The following is a 22,102-nucleotide window of genomic DNA, read 5'->3' on the forward strand; positions in this document are numbered from 1 at the left end:
TTTTTAGAGTGTTCAGTGAACCTCCTTAACTTCAGCAGGTCCAGAAACAAGAAACAGAGTGAACATTTTAGGTCAAAGATCCTTCATCAGTTTTCATGTCAATCTGAAATGGTGTCTGAGCCATTGCTTTATTTATATATCAGCTCTGTGCTAATAAATGGAGAACTTGATAGGAAGCCAAAAAAAGTCCATTGACCCAGTACTTTAAAGAGATGGGAGGATATCAAGGACAATCTTGTTCAATCATACAACGTGTTGAATCTAAGGAGCTAAAAGACCTTGAGCTTGTGTTTGTTTGTATCTTAATTTCCGGGAAACCTAAGTAAGCTGTTTGATGTTCTATTTGAAATGATCGCAACAAAGCCACAACAAGACAAAAGAGAAAGTATGTTACAGATCTCAAGATTGCCTGGTTTAAGTATAATTGAAAGAGTTGCCACGAAATTGTCTTTCTCTTACCTCATGTTACCTTAATTTGGAATAAACGGCTCATCTCTCTGCCTTCCCACGTATGATGACTGAGAGGAAATTGAAGAGCTATTAAAATCTATTTACTACCCAAGCTGTCTAACCTCCACTGGGTCACAACATAGAGTGGCACTAGCTGATCATAAAGGCTGACTTCATCAAACATACTGGAATCATAAAGCCATTCAGATCCCAAGATTGTTTCCCCATCCAATTAAATCATAATTGATCTTCAGCTCATCTGCAGTTATATGCATTCACTCAGTCTCCTTTAGTGCCCTTGTGTAATGACAATCTATTGATTCAGTCCATAGCCTTTTGGACGTTCCAGATTCCCACTACTACTTTGTGGAAAAAGTACTTTTTTATTGGGCTCTGGTGTCTGTTATGCAAGTTTCATGAAGTCAGTAGCAATACCAGTGTAAACCTTTCAGACTCGGTAAGTGGTCACAGGGAACATCAAAAATAAGCAGTATGCAAAGCTTCTGTCTTTCAACTAACACGGTATGTTTACAGCATAGGCAGCAGTAAGGTATCTGGTTGATTGGCTTTCAGCCAATTAGCTACTACTGCCATCAAACTACCAAGACAATTACTTATCAATGAGACACTTTGGGAATCAAATTGGATGTCCTCTGAAATGTGAAGTAGGCATGTGATGAATAATTAACCTGTGCCTATTTGATCTAACGTAGGCAGCACGTCAAATTCACGTCTGTTTGACTTTTTGCCTCTGCAGCGGGCTAATTTCTCAAGTGGCTATCATCTGTTAAGCTGCACTGCATTACTTAAAACCAGCCTTCCTTTCTTAACCAGTAGATTACAGTTATGTTCAATGGAGCAGGCGTTCTGGAGCTCAAATAACTTGGGTCACATTCAAGAATGAAACAATGTGAAATACTCCTAGTCTGATGGTTTTCCATGGCTGCACTGGAGGCCATGGTGCAGGAAGTGGATGGAAGTAAAGACTTCCTGTTCCTGCAACAGGCCAAGAAGCCTCTGGGCACACACTTAAAATGCAGTGGAAGAAGACAGCTGTAGTGGTTCAGGCTAGGAGTCAATGCCCAAGGTCCTAAATGCAATGGGGTCATAGAGTTGCACAGCATGGAAAGAGGCCCTTCAGCCCACCGCATCTATGTTGACCATCATGCCTCTCTATACTATTTGTCTGCATTCCATGTCCCTCTATGCCCTGCTCATTCAAGTACCTGTCCACCACTTCCTTTGGCAGCTCATTTCAGATACCAACTACTCTTTGTGTGAAAAATTTATCCCTCAGATCCCCTTTAAACCCCCTCCCTCTCAATATAAACCTATATTTTAGCCACCTCTACCATGGGGAACTCTGGCTATCTACTATATCTGTGCCGCTCATAATTTTATATACCTCTATCATGTCACCTTTCAGCTTCTATTACTCACAGAAAACAGACCCAACCTATCCAATCTCTCCTTATAACTCAAGTGCTCCATTCTAGGCAACATCCTTGTGAATCTTTTCTGCATGCCCTCGAGCTTAATCACTTCCTTCTGACCAGACTGCACACACAAGTGCAGCCTACGCAAAGTTTTGTACAACTGCAGCATGACATCCCAACTCTTGTACTCAATACCTCGGCTGATGAAGGCAAGCCATGCCGTATGCCTTCTTCACCTCCCTGTCTACCTGTGTTGCCACTTTAAGGAATAGTGTACTTGTACCTTAAGGATTCTCTGTTCAAATAGTCAAGGTCAGAAAATCCGTCTGCAGTTCCCTTATCCTACCCATTGCACTGCTAACCACACTAAGAGCTCACTGCACCACACAACCCTGGCTCTCTACCTATAGTTTCTGCCAATCAGGATACACAACAAGTATGCATATGCTAAATTGCATCCTCAACCATCTACCAATACTGCAAGACCAATCTCACAGTTTGCACATGCTTCCAACTATACACCTGTTGTGACTACAACGCTCAATCAGATTGCACAGTATTCACTGACACACTCCTCTCTCTCTTAGGGCAAAGTGCTACAATATCAGAGACGGCTGCAGCCAACTGGTGAGGCCAGGCTCAATTGTTTCATTTTAACCTCATACACGCGATGCTGGCCAGAAATGGAGCAACCATAACTCCGTACTCAACAGGTGCAGGGAGGCAAGACTGTGAAGAGCAATGATATCCAGATACTTTATTTTCCTCCTCAGATTCTCCTTCCACTTCCTTCCACAATCTCTTCTGATTTGAACAATGAAGTACAAACATGCACTTGCACTTCCCCACCACAGTCCTACCTGATATCTAATGTTGTCAGCAACAGTAGAGGAGTGAGAAGAGCTTGGAGAGAAAGACATGACTCACTCGATTTAACGCACTCAGTCACCAGCTCAGATACTAACACTGTAATTTAGAGGAAGGCTGAGAAACAGACTCTGTACTTGGGTCAGGGATTGGGAACTTACAGCTGGCAATGAGGCAGGGACAAAGGGGAGCACAGGAGCAGGCTGGCTACAGGGTGAGGCAGCACATGAGTCCTGTTGTAGAGGATAGAAGTGAGCATTCCGTCAGGCAGGCTGTAGGCAGAGGGTGAGTGAAATGCTTGGTGCAGTCAGGTCTGCTAGAAAACTTATGAAGAGTGTCAAGGAGTTTGTGGGAGTTTGGGATCAACTTCACGCGTTGTATTTTATGGAGCTTGGAGTCCGTTCTGGTGAAGCCAACCCTGATGCAGCTTCTGATGGCCAATGTTCAGCTTTTGCAGCAACACAAGAAGAAACCACCCAGTGTCTGGATGCTGCAGTGGAAGTTGAGATGGAAGATCAGTGTAATCAAGAGCGAGCTCAGAACTGCTTCATCATATCCCGTGGATACCAAGGTTCACAGGGCTTACAGGTTGCCATGGTAATCCAGCAATCTCTCCTTGCATAGGTTAATAGGACAGACATGACTCCACCCCAGGGAAGTAACTGGCTCCATGAACTTGCTGCCGTCTCAAGCTGACTGCACTCCCTCTCTGACCACTGCCTCTCTGCCAGTGTCTTCAATGCTGAGTGTCAGCCAGCCTAAACCATCCATCCCTTTCTCTCAGTTTCTCTGTCTCCACCACAACTGTTCTTGAGATGAGGCTTTCCGCTTGAGGACATCTGAGATGTCCTCCTTTCTCAGGAAACATGGATTCTTCCTCCACTGTGGTTGATGGAGCCCTCAGCCACATCTCCTCCGTTTCCTGTACTTCTGCTCTCACCCTCCCTCCCTCCAGACAGAACAGCAATAGGGTTCCCTTGGTCCTGTTTTCTTTAATTCTTTGGATCACAACTCGTTAATTTGCACTAGTCTGAAGTTATCACCTTTTCAGATTTCCTCCCTAAAAAAAATGTGAGCATAATGAACCAATACTGGGGATGAATCTGACTTGGAAAACAATTCCAACTGAGTTATGGACCTTGAGTGAGACCATTCCACCACTTCTACCACTTCCTACTACTGTACCCAACCACCCAGACCTTCCCCCTGCTCCCTAAGAGACATTTAATCTTTTCTGGTATTTCACGTAAGTGAATCTCTCCATCAAAAATATGGGGTGAGTTTAAGGATGTGCCACTGACCCCTCCAAACTGATTATTCTGATCTCTGTACCAAAATACCTGGTCAGTCCATCCATAGAGTTTAGTCACTAGAAAGGCAGATCAGAGAACTGGATGCAGAGATGATCATAGTTAATTTCTGACCCCCTTCAGTTTACTAGCCATTCATTTAATCACCTGGAAATCCAGATGATTAATACATCTATCAGATTTCCTAATTTATTTTCCCATTAAATAAACATGACAACATTATTTATTAAATGTATTCACTAATATTATTGCATTTCAAGGAAATTTAATCACAAAGTCCTTGCAATTCAGTGGCAAACAATAATTATTCTGAAAATCACACCAGATGGCAATGCTTTAAATATTCATCTTTTGCTTTGCGTATCTAGAAAGTTCTTTGGAACCTAAGCATCCGTTGATCAATTTATTTAATTATTTAACTACATTAAAAATTGTGCTTCCCTCCATTCTGGTTGCTTATTTCATAAAATACAAAAAATTTGTCCAATATGAAGACTTCTGTACAATCACAATGCACTAAGATATTTTGGTTTTAATTTATCATTGGTATATGTCACATGTACCGAAATACAGTAAAAAGCTTAGTTTTGCAAGCCATCCATACAGACCATTTCAAAACATAAGTACTTTAAGGTAGTACAAAAGGAAAAGCAATAACAGAATGCAGAATATAGTGTTACAGTTACAAGAAAGTGCAGTACAGGTAGACAATAAAGTGCAAAGGTCATGATGAGGTAGATTGTGAGGTCAAGAGTCCATCTTTAATGTATAAGTGGTCTATTCAAGAGTCTTATAACAGTGGGATAGAAGCTGTTCTTGAGTCCGGTGATGTGTGTTTTCAAGCTTTTGTATCTTCTGCCTGATGAAAGGGGGGAGAAGAGAGAATGTCTTGGGGAGAGGGGACTTTAATGTGTGGTTGTTTTCTGAGGCAGCACAAAGTGTAGACCCAGTCCATGCAGGGGAGGTTGTATTTCACTGTGTGTTTCGATGTACATGTGACTAATAAAGATATCTTATCTTATCTTATTTATTCTCCACCATCCAGCTTTCCTTAGCAGTTTTTCCTAAAGGTCAAATTTACTGCATAGCCAGCACAAATAATTAAGTTATTGAGGAAAGTTTTATCATATCTCATCTCCCAATATTGTTCAATACACTTTATTGATCAGCACTTCTTCTTCCTCATGAGCAGCAAACACCACATTTACTTTACACTTCAGATTCTGTTAACTTTGGAGATCTCCTCAGGCTGAAAAACCTTGTATGACAGACCAATGCTCTGGGTGTATTGTCAATTTTGACCCTGCTCTTCAATTTACATTTCTCGGTTTTTCTGCCTTCTCTCCTTATTTTGACAAAACACACACAATTGTCTTTTAGTCTTTCTTTGGAGCTACATAAGTCTTCAAATAACAGACTCAGTGGGGTTGGCAAACACGCATCTCTTCTTTTCATGGATTTCCCCATTGTTATCATGTCTGCCTATCTTGGCATCACCAAGGCACACATAGAAGTTGCATTGATGATGGAATCACCTACTTTAAATATTTTAAAATATAAAAACAAAAAACTGAGAAGACTTTTGAGCCTGTCCTGGAACATCCTCATCCCTATCTGTCATCTCTGCTCGCTCACTCTCCCACTCCAACCCTAGAGTAACATAAATCTCCTGCATCAGCCAACAAATATAAAGCAACTTAGGAAAGGTCTGGGAGCTATAAGTTTTACTACAAAATCCAAAGATTAGTATTTTATCAAAAATCTGATCTTTAAAGCTTGAGCACATATTCCACTGACAGTTTGGAAACCGACATCTAGGTGTTCGACATGGGTCTTCTCTGCCTTTGATGGGCATGTACAACTAGGCTGTTGACCATGCACATTGATATAAAATGGCATACACCTCACAACTGACCTTTCATCAAACATAAGAGGTGGAAAGTACCTGGAGTACAAAGGACCACTTGAATCTATGGCAGCTGCCAGAAAGGTCAGCTGTGAGCTTTGTGCCATTTTATATCGATGTCTCCTTCATTACAGTTCCTTAAGTCCAACAGTAAAATATTTTAAGTCTCATATAAATAGGCATGGATCCCTAGTACAGTGCTGCTTTAAAGTATGTTTTATTGGAATAAAGTAGGTTTTCTGACCTTGTATATTTAGTCTTTCATAATAACATTGAAAAGTTGTGCACAAGTACTGATAATTTTGTCAGTCCATTGGAAGTAAAAATTGAGCTCATTTGTTTCTGTTCAATGTAGTTATGGATCTACACGCTGTGAATTGTCACAATAATTCAAATTGTTATAAAATACCTTGTGTATCCATGCAGTAGTTTTCTAATTTACATGTAGAGTTCTAGTTGTGATAGATTACTTCACCGCCACCCTCTTATTTTTCTTTCTGTAGTCTCGCTGGTGATGGGCATACCTACAGTAAAGAGAGAATCACAAATTACCTCATGGACACACTGAACTCCCTTATCTATGAGCTTTCTCCTGATGAAAAGAGAGATTGTGTCATTGTTGTTCTCATTGCAGAGGTTGGTTACGTTTTCAACATTATTTTAACTTTAACAACGTTAATCTAAACTTGACTTTTAAATGAGGTTATAAAGTTCATTATTTATCCATGAGAACTACCAAATGTTTTATATCTGTTTGTGGAATTACAAGTTACTCTATTGGCATTTGCCATTAGTCACGTTGTGTGAACAAGCTCCTGTGGCTCAAAAACAGGAGTAAATAGTGAAGGGACAATCTGTTGAATTGCTGTTCATCAATTAGATATTCAAACACAAAGCAAACATTTCCAAGAAGCAAACATTAATTAGGCCATATTTGCTCTTGTCAAATACCACAAAACTTGCTGTGCCTTTGCAATATTTCTTTTTGTCTTGGCCAAACTAATTTTCTAAATGGTTTTGAGCTTGCAGTAATTCTTCAATCATTCAATGGCCTTTGTTATTGACCTCAATTTTAAAAACACACATCTCTCATAAAGAAGCCAGTGCAACTCCACTGGGTTGCTTATACTACTTACAACACCTGGGGAACACTTCATTCCCTGACACAATGGTTTGGATTTTGTGGACTGCGATGATGTTCAACACTGACCTCAAAGAGAGCAGCCCACAAAGATTCTGCAATCTCAGTGGCATGATTGTCCAGCTCCCAAAATTTCCAGTTGTCAGGCTTTAGCTACGGGAGATCTCAAGTGTCCAGCAACCACCCCCATTGGAAAATTCTCAACAAACCGGTCTAAAAGTAGCTAAAAAGCTTCAATTTTTAACCCACTTGTAGCGGTTGCTACCGCGGAATAAAACAAGACCCTACTCAGAGGATGCCAAACAGAACTGGTTTATTTTCCCGCCTTGCGCGGGCCCTTTAAGGGAGAATGTTCCCACCCAAAACGTCATCAGGACTTTCCCGCGCGCGGGTTCTCCCTTCGCTCGGAAAGACGAGGCCCGCCGCCATCTTGGGCCTCGTCGCTCTGATGCCGCGCGACCCGACTGCTGAGCCGGTTCGCCGACTAGACGATGAGTCGCCACACATCCCCCCCCAGAACCGGCGATACAGTCCCCAAGGTCCGTGGGCTGTGCCAGCTGCCGCTTAGGGGGGCGGGCCTCTGCGTCGCGGTGTGGCAACCTCGACAGGCTGTTGCAGATCCAAATGGGCCGGTTTGAGGCGGTCCGCCGTGAAAACCTGTTCCCTGCCTCCAATGTCCAAAATAAAAGTGGATCCGTTATTCCGTATGACTCGGAACGGTCCCTCATATGGTCGTTGCAATGGCGCCCGAGGTGTGCCCCTGCGAACGAAAACAAACTTACAGTCCCGTAGTTCCTTGGGCTGGCAGGATGGGGCTTGACCGTGCCGTGAGGTGGGAATCGGGGCCAAGGCGCCAAGCCTCTCGCGCAGTCTTTGTAAGACTGCTGGGGGTTGTTCCCCTTGGTCCCGAAGGGCAGGTATGAAATCCCGGGGACAACTAGTGGCGCCCCGTATACAAGCTCAGCTGACGAAGTGCGGAGGTCTTCTTTGGGGCAGTGCGTATGCCGAGCACCCCCCCCCCCCCCCCCCCCCCCGCCCCCCCCCCCCCCCCACCCCCCCCCCCCCCCCCCCCCCCCCCCCCCCCCCCCCCAGCGACCCAAGGCAGCTCGCAACCAGTTAGGACCTTCAGGCGGGCCATCAAGGCCGATTCAGATGGCGGTGAAAACGTTCCACCAACCCGTTTGATTGAGGATGGTAGGCCGTGGTGGGTTCAGCTGCGTCCCTAGCAGGTTCGCTAATGCAGCCCAGAGACTGGAAGTGAATTGGGTGCCTCTGTCTGAAGTGATGTGGGCCGGAACGCCAAAACGTGAGACCCAAGTTGTGAGCAGCGCCCGGGCGCAGGAATCAGTTGTGATGTCAGTCAGGGGGGTTGCCTCAGGCCACCTCGTGAACCGGTCCACGATGGTAAGGAGGTACCGGGCTCCTCTTGAAACCGGCAGAGGGCCCACGAGGTCGACGTGTATGTGGTCGAACCTCCTACGGGTAGGCTCGAACTGCTGTGGGGGACCTTGGTGTGTCGCTGGATTTTTGACGTCTGGCAGTGCGGACAAGTCCTGGCCCACTCACTGACCTTTGCGCAGGCCATGCCAGACAAACTTGCTGGTAACCAGTCGGACAGTAGATCTGATGGACGGGTGCGCCAACCCATGTACCGAGTCAAAAACGCGTCTCCGCCAGGCTGCAGGGACTATAGGGCGGGGCTGACCAGTCGCAACGTCGCAAAGTAGGGTCCGCTGACCTGGACCACCAAGAAATCTCGGAGCTGCAGACCCGAGACTGCGGTTCTGTAGCTGGGCAGTTCGTCGTCGGCTTGCTGTGCGTCAGCTAGGGCCGTGTAGTCGACCCAAGGATAGGTTGTGGATGGTTGGTCTGGAAAGTGCATCAGCAACGACATTATCCTTTCCGGAGACATGTTGGATGTCAGTTGTGAATCGGAAATGTAGGATAAATGTCTCTGCTGACGAGCTGACCAGGGATCGGAGACTTTGGAGAAGGCAAAGGACAGAGGCTTATGATCGGTGAAAGCGGTGAAAGGCTGCCTTCTAGAAAGTATCGGAAATGCCGGACCGCCAGATACAGCGCTAGAAGTTCCCGATCAAAAGTGCTGTACTTCAGTTCGGGCGGTCTAAGGTGCTTGCTGAAAAATGCCAAGGGTTGCCAGCGGCCTTCGAGTAGCTGTTCCAGTACCCACCCACCACGGTGTTGGACGCGTCTACCGTAAGGGCAGTCGGGACGTCAGTCTGGGGTGTACCAGCATCGTGGCGTCTGCCAGGGCGTCTTTGGCCTTAACGAAAGCAGCCGCAGCCTCGTCAGTCCAGGTGACGTCCTTGCCCTTACCAGCAGCAGCGAGAACAGAGGGCGCATGATACGGGCTGCTGCAGGGATGAAACGATGGTAAAGTTGACCATCCCAAGGAATTCCTGTAGGCCTTGACTGTGTCGGGCGGGCAAAATGGCGGATAGCATCCACCTTGGCGGGTAGGGGTGTTGCCCCGTCGCTGGTGATTTTGTGGCCGAGGAAATCGATAGAGTCAAGTTTGAATTGGCACTTGGAGGGGATCGTGAGGCCGAAATCGCGGAGGCGGAATACAGCTGGCGGAGGTGGGAAAGGTGTTCCTGGCGGTTACGGCTGGCGATCAGTATGTCGTCCAAGTAAATGAACACGAAGTCCAGATCTCGGCCTACCGCGTCCATCAGCCGCTGAAGGTCTGCGCGGCGTTCTAAGGCCGAACGGCATCCGAAGGAATTCGAACAGGCCGAATGGGTGATAATCGCAGTTTTGGGGACGTCATCCGGATGGACCGGGATTTGGTGGTATCCCCTAACGAGGTCCACTTTGGAAAAGATGCGGGCCCGTGTAAGTTCGCTGCGAAGTCCTGGATGTGAGGGATGGGATAGCGGTCGGGGTGGTGGCGTCATTCAGCCTGCGGTAGTCGCCGCAGGGCCTCCACCCTCCGGTGGCTTTGGGGACCATGTGCAGGGGGGAGGCCCAGGGGCTGTCTGACCTGCGAACAATCCCCAGCTCCTCCATGTGACGGAACTCTTCCTTTGCCAGGCGGAGCTTGTCTGGAGGTAATCGTCGTGCTTGGGCATGAAGGGGTGGCCCTGTGGTAATGATGTGGTGTCGTACCCCGTGTCTGGGCCTAGAATTTGTAAACGAAGGTGCCAAAATCGATGGGAATTCGGCTAGGAGCTTGGCGAAATCGTCGCCAGAAAGGGAAATGGAGTCCAGGCGCGGGGCTGGTGGGCTGATTTCTCCCAGGGGATAGGTCCGAGAGTGCTAGAGTGGACTAACCGCTTCCTTCGCAGGTCGACTAACAGGTTGTGGGCCCGAAGGAAATCGGCTCCTAGGAGTGGTCGGGCGACGGTGGCAAGGGTAAAGGTCCAGGTAAAACGGCTGCCGCCAAAGTGTAATTGAAGCGTACGGGTGCCGAAAGACCGTATCGTTGTACCGTTGGCGGCATTGAGTAGAGGACCTGGTGGCCTGTCACGAGTGTCGCGGCCTGTCGGGGGCAAAATACTGACCTCCGCTCCAGTATCAATGAGGAAACGCCGTCCAGATTTCTTGTCCTGAACGAAGAGGAGGCTCTGTCGGCGGCCAGCCGCCGTAGCCATCAGCGGTGGCTGGCCCTGGCGTTTCCCTGAAACTTGCAGGGTGGGCGGCATCGACGGGCCTCCGCACCCCACCTCTGATGGTAGAAGCACAGCTGGTCACCCGTGTCATCGTCTGCGTTCCTGGGGCGTGGCTGCTCGGTTGCTGGGGCCGGGCGAGGCGGGCGTTGGGCTCGCGGCCTGGTGATTTGACTGACGGACGAACTGCTCTCGCGCTTGGCCCTCCACAGGACATCTGCCCGGGCGGCCACCCCACGGGGGTTGCTGAAGTCGGCGTCAGCTAACAACAAGTGGATGTCATCGGGGAGCTGTTCGAGGAAGGCCTGTTCGAACCCAGGCATGGCTTGTGTCCCTCGGCCAATGCCAGCATCTCATTCATTAGGGCGGATGGGGATCTGTCCCCCAGGCCATCCAGATGAAGCAGGCGGGCGGCGCGCTCACGACAGGAGAGGCCGAAGGTCCGGATCAAAAGGTCTTTGAAAGCCGGGTACTTATCTTCCTCCGGAGGCGACTGGATGAAGTCTCCAACCTGGGCGGCTGTCTCCTGGTCCAGAGAGCTAACCACATGGTAGTACTTCGTGGAGTCGGAGGTGATCTGCCGAAGGTGGAATTGCGCTTCGGCCTGGTCAAACCAGACGCTGGGCCGAAGTGTCCAAAAGGTGGGCAGCTTGAGGGCCACTGCGTTGGCTGCTGCGCTGTCGTCCATTTCGCGGGTCCAAAAGCCGTTTGGACCGTCAGGGTCACCAATGTAGTGGTTGCTACCGCGGAATAAAACAAGACTCTACTCGGAGGATTGCCAAACAGAACTGGTTTATTTTCCCGCCTTGCGCGGGCCCTTTAAGGGAGAATGTTCCCGCCCAAAACAACTGGCAATGACGTAAGTCCTACGTCATCAGGACTTCCCCGCGCGTGGGTTCTCCCCGTCGCTCGGAAAGACGAGGCCCGCCACCATCTTGGGCCTCGTCGCTCCAACGCTGCGCGACCCGACTGCCGAGCCAGTTCGCCCGACTAGACGGTGAGTCGCCACACACTGTAAGAATTTTTCAGACTGGGATATAAAAGTTGGGCTAAGTGGATAAGGTTAAAGTGGAAGCTGAAATACTAAATAAAGAAGATTTTAAAATGTTCAAAAATTATTGAATAACATAATAATTATCTGAGGGAATTAAACTCCATGCATACAAAATTAGTGTTTTTTTCCAAGGCCAAAGAGATTGTTAAACATGCCTTAGTTATTAAAAACTGTTTCAACAAGACATGACATTTCAGGGTAATTTAAAGCCAAGACAAGGGGTTAGTGATTTGGGTCAATGATATTTTATCAGAATTGATAAAAATTAGACATCAAAAATCTCTCAAGCTGCAGAGTAAGGGAGGGATGGAGAGAACAATGGGATTGTCTGTGATAAGGTGGAGACCAAGAGAGATTGAGCTGCAGAACTGGCAATGATGTTGACTGAGAGATGGTGCTGAAATCTCAGCTAATCCACCTGGAGGAGGTGTAAATAGAACAAAATGGCTGTAGGCAGAGGGTAAGAGCGAAAGAAATAAAAACAGTGCTTGAACTGTTACGAAACACTGAAGAAATAAAACACCACAGTTGCTGGAAATTTGAAATAAAAACAGGAAGTGCTGGAAATATTCAACAGGTCAGGCGGCATCTGTGGAAAGAAGGAAAAAAAAGGAGATAACGTCACAGTAACCTCACATTGGAGCTGACCAAATCTGATACAAACTGGATAGGCTTTTTTGTCTGAAATTGTTGAATTCAGTGTTGAGTCCTGAGGGCTGTTCATGCACAGCAGGAGGCTGAGATGCTGTTCCTTGAGCTTTCATGGGGCTTCATTGGAACAAGAACAGAGAGGTCTGTGGGAATATGATGGAGAATTAAAGTCACATGCATGGTGAACCTTGAGCATTGAATAGAGGGTAGAAACTGTTTCATATGACCTTTTCCCTGGTCCAGCATTTCTTCAGGAGCCTGAGATGTTTAGACTACTCTGTACACGCAATTGCATCTTGGCCAGCATTAGCCATGAAATGAAGTGAGTGAATGTTCTGCTTTCCCACATTACTTCCCCACATTATTTTGGATACGGACTGATTGCCCTGGGGTCCATCAGAATAGAGAATCCAAGTGATCCCTTGATCACCCGGGAACAGGGACTGGATATAATTAACATTTTGTCTTTCTCTTCCTACCAAAATTCTACAATCTTGGGGCCTCCTAGCTACAGCAACAGCAGCAAGCAAAAGGCATTTTGCTAGTGGGCCTTAAGTAGGCCTACAGCTCCACCCCTTTATCTAGGCTATAGTTACAATGCAAGGGCTCCTGGGGTAGGAAGAGCTCTGCAGCCATGCTGATAAGTTCAACCCAGGACATCTGAACACTCAGTACCCTTCATGAGGATAGCAGCTTCTGGATATGCTGTTCTTGTCTGAACAGGAAGGAGGAGAAAAATCAACTGCTGCCAGTTAGTCAGGTGGTTTCCTTTACCTGTTCAGTTATTGCTTGTTCCATTGTAGATTGCCCAGATTTTAACAGAGATGTGGGGTCTTGCAGTAAATGTCTTCTGTGGGATGTCCATAATCTACAACCTGAAAAACATTTTAGCCCATTACTGCTCAAAGTGCAAGCTGATAACAAGGATAACAGGTATCTGGTCCTCAATGATTGATGGGATCAACTGACTACCTCCTCATCTAATGAGGTAAGTGTTAGAGAAAGAAACAGGAATGATGGAAGAGGAACAAGAGTGAATTAGATACAAAAATGGAGAGAACGAAAGATTGGACAGTTCGCTCCCTAATCTGGGTTTCAGTTAAATTTATGCTGAAACTTTGATGGGGGAGGGGTAGGAAAAAACCCTTGTGGAAATTTCCAGTGGTAATGGTTTGCCATTCATTCTATATCACAAGATCACAAGATAAGGGAGCAGAAGCAGGCCATTCGGCCCATCGAGTCTGCTCCAAGGAAAAGGGAAAAAGAAATGGGGTGGGAAAAAAAAGAGAAAAAAAAAACTATTCTAATCCCATTTGCCAGCACTCCTGTTCCATCGAAAAAGTCCAAGCATTCAGGCTAAAACTTATGATGGCACTTTTTAGTATGATATGCATTATTGGCAAAACAAATAGTTGGCATTCACTTTAAACTCATTCTGCATAATGCCTGAAAACTTGCTGGTAATCTACAGAAGATCATCTCAGCACAACAAGGCAGAAACAAATGTTTTCAGCTTAGAACGGAGAGCAGATGATAAAGACATCTCCAGACTCCAACCCTACCACCATGATTTATCTGCTGAATCTGTTCTGAGGCAGCCAAGAACAACAGACAATATCAAAGACATCCTTTCTGTTTGGCAGGCAATTACATTATTAATCAGTTTTACCATTCAAGTGAAAAGTGAGAGCAGAAGTTTCCCAGCTATTGTGATGGGTTTTTATTTGGCTTTGACACCTGACTTGCACATCAAAGAGAGAGGCTCCAACAACAGCATACATTTAACATTCCAAAGACACACAGTAAAGGAAATGTTATGTCCCACAAAATAAATGTATAGCACCAGGATTCCAGTGCCATGTACTCCAATTTCAATGACAAATTGAAATTTGGGAGCTTCTTGAGAGTTGCATGGTTTGCAATTTTTGTTTTGGGAGCTCTGCATCACTGACGCAAACAGGAGCTACACAAAAATTTACTTCCATTCAATGACATACAAAGCCAGCCTGGTCACTTTAATGGCATTCAATAGCATCCATCTGGCCAGCATTATCTAGGGGGCCATTCGTGCAGAAGCAGGAGTGACCACCACCAATCTCCAGGCTTGTATCCCCACCACCTGCCACTTATCTCCCAGAAAAGCACACATTCTCACCCACCAGCATTGAAACTATTTGACCAATTCTTCTTGACAGCTGAACCTGGCCCATTCTAACTACTGATCATATCCCAGCAATCAAACCATCCACCAACCACTAATTGCACCCACTGACTACTGAATCTACTGCCCCTTCCATCCAGCCCACAATAGCTACTAATCCTATCCCATAAATCATGCTCCCCAACTACCAATTCCATCTCCCCATCACTAATTCCACCTCCAATAATCACCCCTAGCACCAACCCTTAATCAATACCTCTGTACCCATTATACCAACCCCCAGAGTTTTTTCAATCTCCAGTACCCCTCCCTACCCCGATCTCCTTTCACATCCTCCTCAATCTGGCCCTGGCCCCTGGACATTTCCTTCAACTTTTTCAGAAAGGCAGCATGTGAGAAGGAAAGGCTGGTTTTATGTGAGACCTGATCCATAGTGCACAATACCTTGGGCATTGTAAGGTGCAGAATTTTACGATAGTAGGCCCTCAAGCAAATCTCTGTGAAGCAACTAACTAGTGTGCGTATTACCTAGGCAATGTGTTGCACCTCACTTAGTTAGTAGTCATTCATATGCTGGTTTGATAGCCACCAAGCTGACCATGAATAGATACTATAAATAAGCATGGCCCCATTTCCATCCAGTATTTGCATAAAGATAGCTCTAGCATAATTAGCTGGCTAAACACACAGATTATGTCAGATTTTGCCGTGATGGTATAGCACTTACAATCATATCACTCTTTGATCTTCTCATGGGTTTTTGAATCACAGCTTCCCCATCACTAATGGGGCTTCAAATTTTATGGTTTAGTTTGAGTGTATTCATTTGGTTGTTATTAACCTTTGGCACAATCAGTTTTTCCCAGCTTTTAAAATAAACCACACTCAAAAACTGCATTAACAGTTGGTGTCTATAAAGTTCAAATAAATTGAACTTGACAATAATAACAATTTATGCACATTCAAAATCACATCAAAATTATAACTAACCATTGTCTACTACATCAACAATTTCCACTGACCAGTGCATCCCACAAAATTGTGACTACCTAATAGTTTATATACATCTTTTGAAAACTACCAGGACCATTCTTAAAGCAAAACGAATGAATGACAATGTAAATTCTGCTTGACTGAAATTATCAGGGAAAAAAGCCTTGATTTTTACAAGTAACTCTTCAAGTTACATTGTTATCAGTTAAGATCAAATATTTCAAGCCTCATGGTTTAACAGCAAGGTGTCTTCTTAACATTGCCCAGAAATTCTAGTGTAACCCAATAGGTGCACCAGATGGTCTCAGTAGCCGGGTACCAATCAACTGTCCCCATCCCTCTCCCATTCCCCCAAACTGCACTGCTTCTGAAAACAGAGATCTTGGGCAGAACATAGAAAATATATTGCTTGGTTCTCCTTTCAGAGTCAAAGTTCAGGATGCCCAGCTACCACACACCAAGCTGAACCTGTGTTCTGGCCAAAAGGAAGAGTGCCATCAAGACAGTAGAGACTTGATATTCGGTGGGGTGGGAGGGGATTGTGAGACAATAGCGCTGATATTATGAGAATAATGAGACACTTTAAAAAATAAAAAGTGTTATACATGAAGAATTTTCTAGTTTCTTGCTGTAGCTGCACTTCAGAAATGTGCATGCTACACTGGCGACATTTACACGAGTGGGTAGATTTTATTTGTATTCATTGCTTTGGTGGTAATCTGGTAAAGCAGTGGTGCCAACCTTTATCAAGCTCACTTCATTTTCATTCACCTAAGAAAAGAAATGAAAGCCAGATTGATTCTATATTGTGTGGGCATCTAAATTGTGAGATAAGCAACAAAATCCATCCTATAATTACTCCTACTTATGCAAATATCTTCCTGCCCAGAATTATCTCTCCTATGTGTGGCAAATCAAATGCAAGGTTAATCATTTCCTGGTATGATTGCAGGAAGCAGAATTCTTGGATCATCTATTAGACTACAGCAGACATATGACTTGTCATGATAACTATAATCTCTCCTGTACTTTGACTTTTTAATGTGTGTCTAGTCAGAACATTGGTCATTCTGACCTAACTCCATTGTCAAATCACTTATTCAGTGAGATGAGAAATAATACATCACACTGGTAGGCTAGGCTACCCGCCTTTAGCCTTGAGATCTGAGATCTATTCAAGTAATTGGAAGTAAAGGGCAATGCAACAGACACATGGCAGCAACCTCTCCTTGTCGGAGGATGAAGCAAACATGCAGGCAGAGGGAGTGCCAGAATGGAGGGAACAAAGTGGAGGGGGGCCTACAGACAAATACGGGTGAAGAAGGAATTCAGCTCTCTGCCCCCAAAGATCAGGAGCAACACAGAGGTCATCAGTCCCCAGCTCTGGGAGACTGGGAGCAGGACAGCCTCCAGCACACACCAGCTCCAGGAGACTGGGAGTAGCACAGCGTCCAGCACACCCCAGCTCTGGGAGACCTGGAGTTGTACAGAGGCCATCGGCCCCCAGCTCTAGGAGACTGAGAACAACACAGAAACCGTCAGATCCAGAAGACCGGGAGCAGCACGATGTCCGGCGCATCCCAGCTCCAAGAGGTGGAGGGTGCAGAACAGTCAGAGCCAGAGGGCAGAACAGGAACAGGGACTAATCTCCCCCCAGTGACACCACCGGCAACGCCACATGCTGGTCAGGACCATTCCCAGTACCTGAGCCCAAAAACAGTGAGGCAGTTCACCAAAGCTGTGGGCATGAGGGCTCAGGCTGATTGACTGATTTGTATTTGTGATTCCTGAACTCAAATAACTATAGAGGTAAAACTGGCATCTCTAAACATGCGCAGTGTGAAAAGCACTGTGTGATGTGTTAACACCTTGCAATACCATGCCAAGATCAAGGCAGGTGTGACTTTTTTACAGGAGTGTGGGCTGCCACACCTCTGTAACTGTCGGAGGTGGTCACGATGATGGTCCCAGGGATTGTCTATATGGTTGGGGGGGTGCTCTGCTGCAGGGAGGCAACTTCTCAATCACTGAAGTCAAAGAGGTGGTACAGGGTGGGGCTCCTTGTAGCTCATATAAAGTACTGTAACAATCTGCTCCAGCTAATTAATTTGTATGCCTTGCCCATGCTGAGCGAGTTGCTAGCTGTCCTCCAGCAGCTCCTACCACTGCTGGTGATGTCCCTACCATCGTTCTGGCTGGAGACTTCAACTGCATCATTGATGCCGCTGGACAATTTGGCAGCGCCAATGGGAGACTGGACAGCAGATCCAGACTCCTGATGGGAATGGTGAAAGATGCAAAGTTGTGCGATGCCTTCAGTATCCCTGCAGGTGGAGCATAACTGCAATAACACCTGGACAGGAACGAGCAACTCAGTACGGACTTCCTCTTCACATCGAAGGCAGTCATGGTCAGATCCACCGATGTCACGCCGGTGTTATTCTCTGACCACTGCCTCCTTCGAGCCTCCTGTCACCTACAGGAGGACCTGAAGGCAGGCAGGGGGACGTGGAAGTTAAATGTCCAGCTGCTGGCCCCAGAGAACATCGAGGAACTAAAGGGGGATTACACAGACTGAAGAACTGTGAAGCCCCTCTTTGACTCCCCGATTCACTGGTGGGAGGCAACCAAGGAGAACACCAAGAGGTTCTTCATCCTCAAAGGTGTTCAGAAAGCTAGACAGAGTCAGAGGTAACTGCGCCAACTCCAGACAGACTTCTGCAGTTGAAGGTGGTGGATATGAGAGAACAACTCCGAGAGGTGAAGAGCCAGCAAGCTGTGCTCTTTGTCTTGGAATCCTCCAAGATCAACTTTCAATCCAGAGTCTGCTCCGTGGAGCAGGATGAGATGTGCTCACAATTCTTCTTCTTCCACAGCCTTGAGGAAGAGGATAGCTCAGTAACATCCTCACAGACAGAGATACTGAGGATCTGTAGATCCTTTTATGCTGGTCTGTATGACAGTAAGACCACAGACAATCTCCCAAAATTTCCTATCCTCTATCACAGACGTGCTAGATGACAACAAAAGGGAGAGCCTGGATCAGCCATTGCCCCTGGAGGAGCTGACTGGCTCCATCCGTTCCCTTGGCACGAATAAAACTCCTGGAAGCAATGGCTTACCGGCAGAGCTGTATTCGGCTCTGTGGGACTGGATGGGCCCGGACCTGCTGGAAGTGTATACCACTATGCTTCTGGCTGGCAGCATGTCAGACTCCATGAGAAATGGGCATTATTACCCTCATCAACAAGCAGAAGTGGGAGAAAGAGGACATCAGGAATTGGAGACCCATTTCACTGTTGAATGTGGACTATAAGATCCTGTCCAAGGCCATCGCCAACTGGGTCAAGTTTGCTCTGGGACAGGTGATCCACCCAGACCAAACCTGTGCTGTACATGGCAGGAAAATCTCTGACAGCATTGCGCTGCTCAAGGATACCATCGCCCATGTGCAGGACAGAGGGGTGGATGTCTGCCTGGTCAGCATGGACCAGGAGAAGGTCTTTGACAGGATATCACACATGTACATGTTGGATTTGCCCTCCAAGATGGGTTTTGGGGAGGGAATCAGAAGTTGGATCCAACTGCTCTACACGGATATGCATTCCAAATCAATGGGTGGGAGACAGATAGTTTCCCCATCAAGTCTGGAGTCAGGCAGGGTTGTCTACTCTCCCTTGTCTTGTTTATATGCATTGAACCCTTTGCCAAATCCATCAGGAAGGACAAGAGCATAATATGGGTGATGTTGCCAGGCAATGGAGGCACACAAGTCAAAACCATCCTGTACATGGACGATGTCACCATGGATCTTCTGCTCAGGTCCATGGTCTGTTCACAGATTGATCAGCATCTGCGACCAGTTCAAGTTGGCATCTGGGGCCAGAGTCAACCGCAGGAAGAGTGAGGCCATGCTCTTCTGTAACTGGCCCGACTGATCCAATGTCCCCTTCACCATCAGGTCTGGCTACCTGAAGGTGTTGGGGATCTGGTTCGGAGGGGCTGAGGCATGTAACAAGAATTGGCTAGAGTGGATTGGTAAGGTAAAACAAAAACTGGGTTTGTGGAAATGGCGTTCTCTGTCAATGACTGGGAAGAACTTGGTCATCAGGTGTGCTGTGCTCTCAGGGCTGCTGTACTTGGTACAGGTGTGGCCTGTTCCTCGCTCCTCTGCCTCGGCAATCACCTGGGATGTCTTCCAGTTTATCTGGGGGTCCAACATGGAGTGAGCCCAACAGGCCACTCTGCATAAGTCCCCTGACAATGGGGGCAAAAGTGTACCCAATGTTGCCCCCATCCTGATGACCACCTTCGTGTGTGGCTGTATCAGTCAGTGTGTGGACCCAAAGTATGTGGGCACCAAGTGTCACTATGTGCTGAGGTTCTACCTGTCGCTGGTGTTGTGGAAGATAGGACTGGCCCCTCTATAGCGCAACGCCGCAATCAGCTGGATGTTGCCACATTACCTGTCCTTTGTGGAAGAGTTCTTCCAAGTAAACACCTTTGACCACAAGTCCATCAGACAGTGGTCAGTGCAGAACGTACTGCAGACACTGCGGGTCAGGGACTCTATGGAGACTGTGGGGTGGTTCCCTGAGCAAACGGTCCAAACCATCTGCCAGAAGACCTCATCGCCAGATCTGACCAGCAAGCACCAAGACCTTGCTTGGCTGGCAGTGAGAGGTGCCGTCCCAGTCAGAGCTTTCCTTTACCGATGACACATCAGCCCCTATGCACACTGCCCTCGGGACAGCTGCAGTGGAGAAGAAACAGTCACCCACCTCTTTGCAGACTGTGGATTTGCTAAGACAGTGTGGAGATGGATGCAAGGGTCCATGTCCCAGTTCATCCCCAATAGCTGTTTAACAGAGGACCCACTGAGACGGCTGTTCCCGGGGACACACACTGAGATGGACATCAAGTGCTGGAAGGTCATTAACTCGGTGAAAAACGCCCTTTGGCCTGCCCAAAACTTGTTGGTCTTCCAGCACAGTGAGATGTCCATAAGGGAATGCTGCTGACTGGCACAGTCCAGGCTGCAGGAGTACATGCTGAGGGACACACTGAAGCTCAGTGCAACCAATGCTAAGGCTCTGTGGGGAAAGACCACAGTGGAGGCTCTTTCTGCTACTGCGCATGGAGGGGCAGAGTTGGGTGGGGATGTCCCTCCAACAATGAAAGGGCTATCACCTCAGGGAGCCACGTGAGTGGCAATGGTGCTATGTTTGTTTGTGTTTTATTTTCTTTAAAATTTACACTACTGAATGTAACAACCATGAATGTTAAGGTTTTGTGTTTGTACTGTTTCTTCCTTTGTACATATTTTTTTATTATGAATAAAGTTTATTTTTGAAATTAAAAAGAAGTTCTATTCACATGTAGATTGATGGCTCTGGTACTTCTGTATAAAATAACCTCAACAAGTTCCCAATGTACCCCAAACCTACGAGTGCAAAACTGCCCAGAGGAGTGAAGAATGTCACAGAAGGGAGCACTTTTTTAGAGTTGGAAACAAGATTAAATTGTTTGGGATTAGTAAGAAAACTTTACTCTGCAAATCTAATTCTGCAGTGAGTCATAGCACTTGCAGAAAATGTGGATCAAGGACCGCAAATACTGTACCATGGGATTTGTCTTGCATTCACTGCTCTGTACTTTACCCAGTGGGTGACTGTACTAATGCTGCACAACCAACAGACAAAACTCCTTCCAATAATCATCAAGAATTAAAATGAATAAACATATTGTGAAACACCTACTGTTAAATACATTTTTCTGTTTTCTCTGTTTAGGTGGAAGAAAGTTATGTAAATGGACTGGCAGAAAATTTACAAAATATGTAAGTATTATGTACTGTATAGTTGATAATACCAATGCATGCCATTTTGTGAAAGGAATATAAATTAAGCTTCTCTAAACAAGCTTTAATTTCACCAAGGTAGATAAGGAGGTGCTGAGCAAAGGCCAGAAAGAGAGGAAGATCTCTAGCACTCTGATTCACCTGCTAACAATCATCTGACAGTAGCGTTAGTGGAGACCCCGAAAGCAGGTCACATTCATCTTCCTTTTTATAGCAGAAGTGTGACTCTGGGAGGTCAAGAAAGAAGAATAGGGCAGAACGTAGGGAATATACCAATTAAAAAACAGCCAAGTTTGCACAAAGTAAGAAAACAATTTAAATATGGGGTAGTTTTCATCGGTATGTTGCTGGCAGGAAGTTATGGGCTTGTGGATCACCGCTGGTATTGCTATTTATTGAGCAAATCAGAAATCATGGTCGTGTTAACAATAAATGGTTATTTAAAGACTTGACATGCAACAGTCAGGAGCCTCGTCCACTACAGCTTCATTCTAGAAATAAACTTAATTTAGATTTCTTTCTCTGCTGCCTCAGGGAAAGAGTTAACCTTGAACTGAAAGTTGGTGCTATCAACATGCACCGAAAAGAGGAATTAAATTTGAGTGTCTTTTAAGTATTTGTAATTTTTACTTCTGCATCCAAAT

At 46.2% G+C, this 22,102-nt stretch overlaps 1 protein-coding gene across 1 annotated transcript in view; it reads left to right on the forward strand.

Moving 5' to 3' along the window:
* The window catches only part of LOC127587105 (alpha-1,3-mannosyl-glycoprotein 4-beta-N-acetylglucosaminyltransferase B-like), a 137,059-nt gene that overhangs the window by 56,860 nt on the left and 58,097 nt on the right, over positions 1–22,102 (forward strand). Inside the window, 3 exon segments of the mRNA XM_052045329.1 lie at positions 6,473–6,508; positions 6,511–6,605; positions 21,391–21,437. Coding sequence (XP_051901289.1) covers positions 6,473–6,508; positions 6,511–6,605; positions 21,391–21,437 — 178 coding nt within the window.

The sequence above is a fragment of the Pristis pectinata genome, chromosome 2 (assembly GCF_009764475.1).
Source record: "Pristis pectinata isolate sPriPec2 chromosome 2, sPriPec2.1.pri, whole genome shotgun sequence".
In the NCBI taxonomy this organism is placed as follows: domain Eukaryota; kingdom Metazoa; phylum Chordata; class Chondrichthyes; order Rhinopristiformes; family Pristidae; genus Pristis; species Pristis pectinata.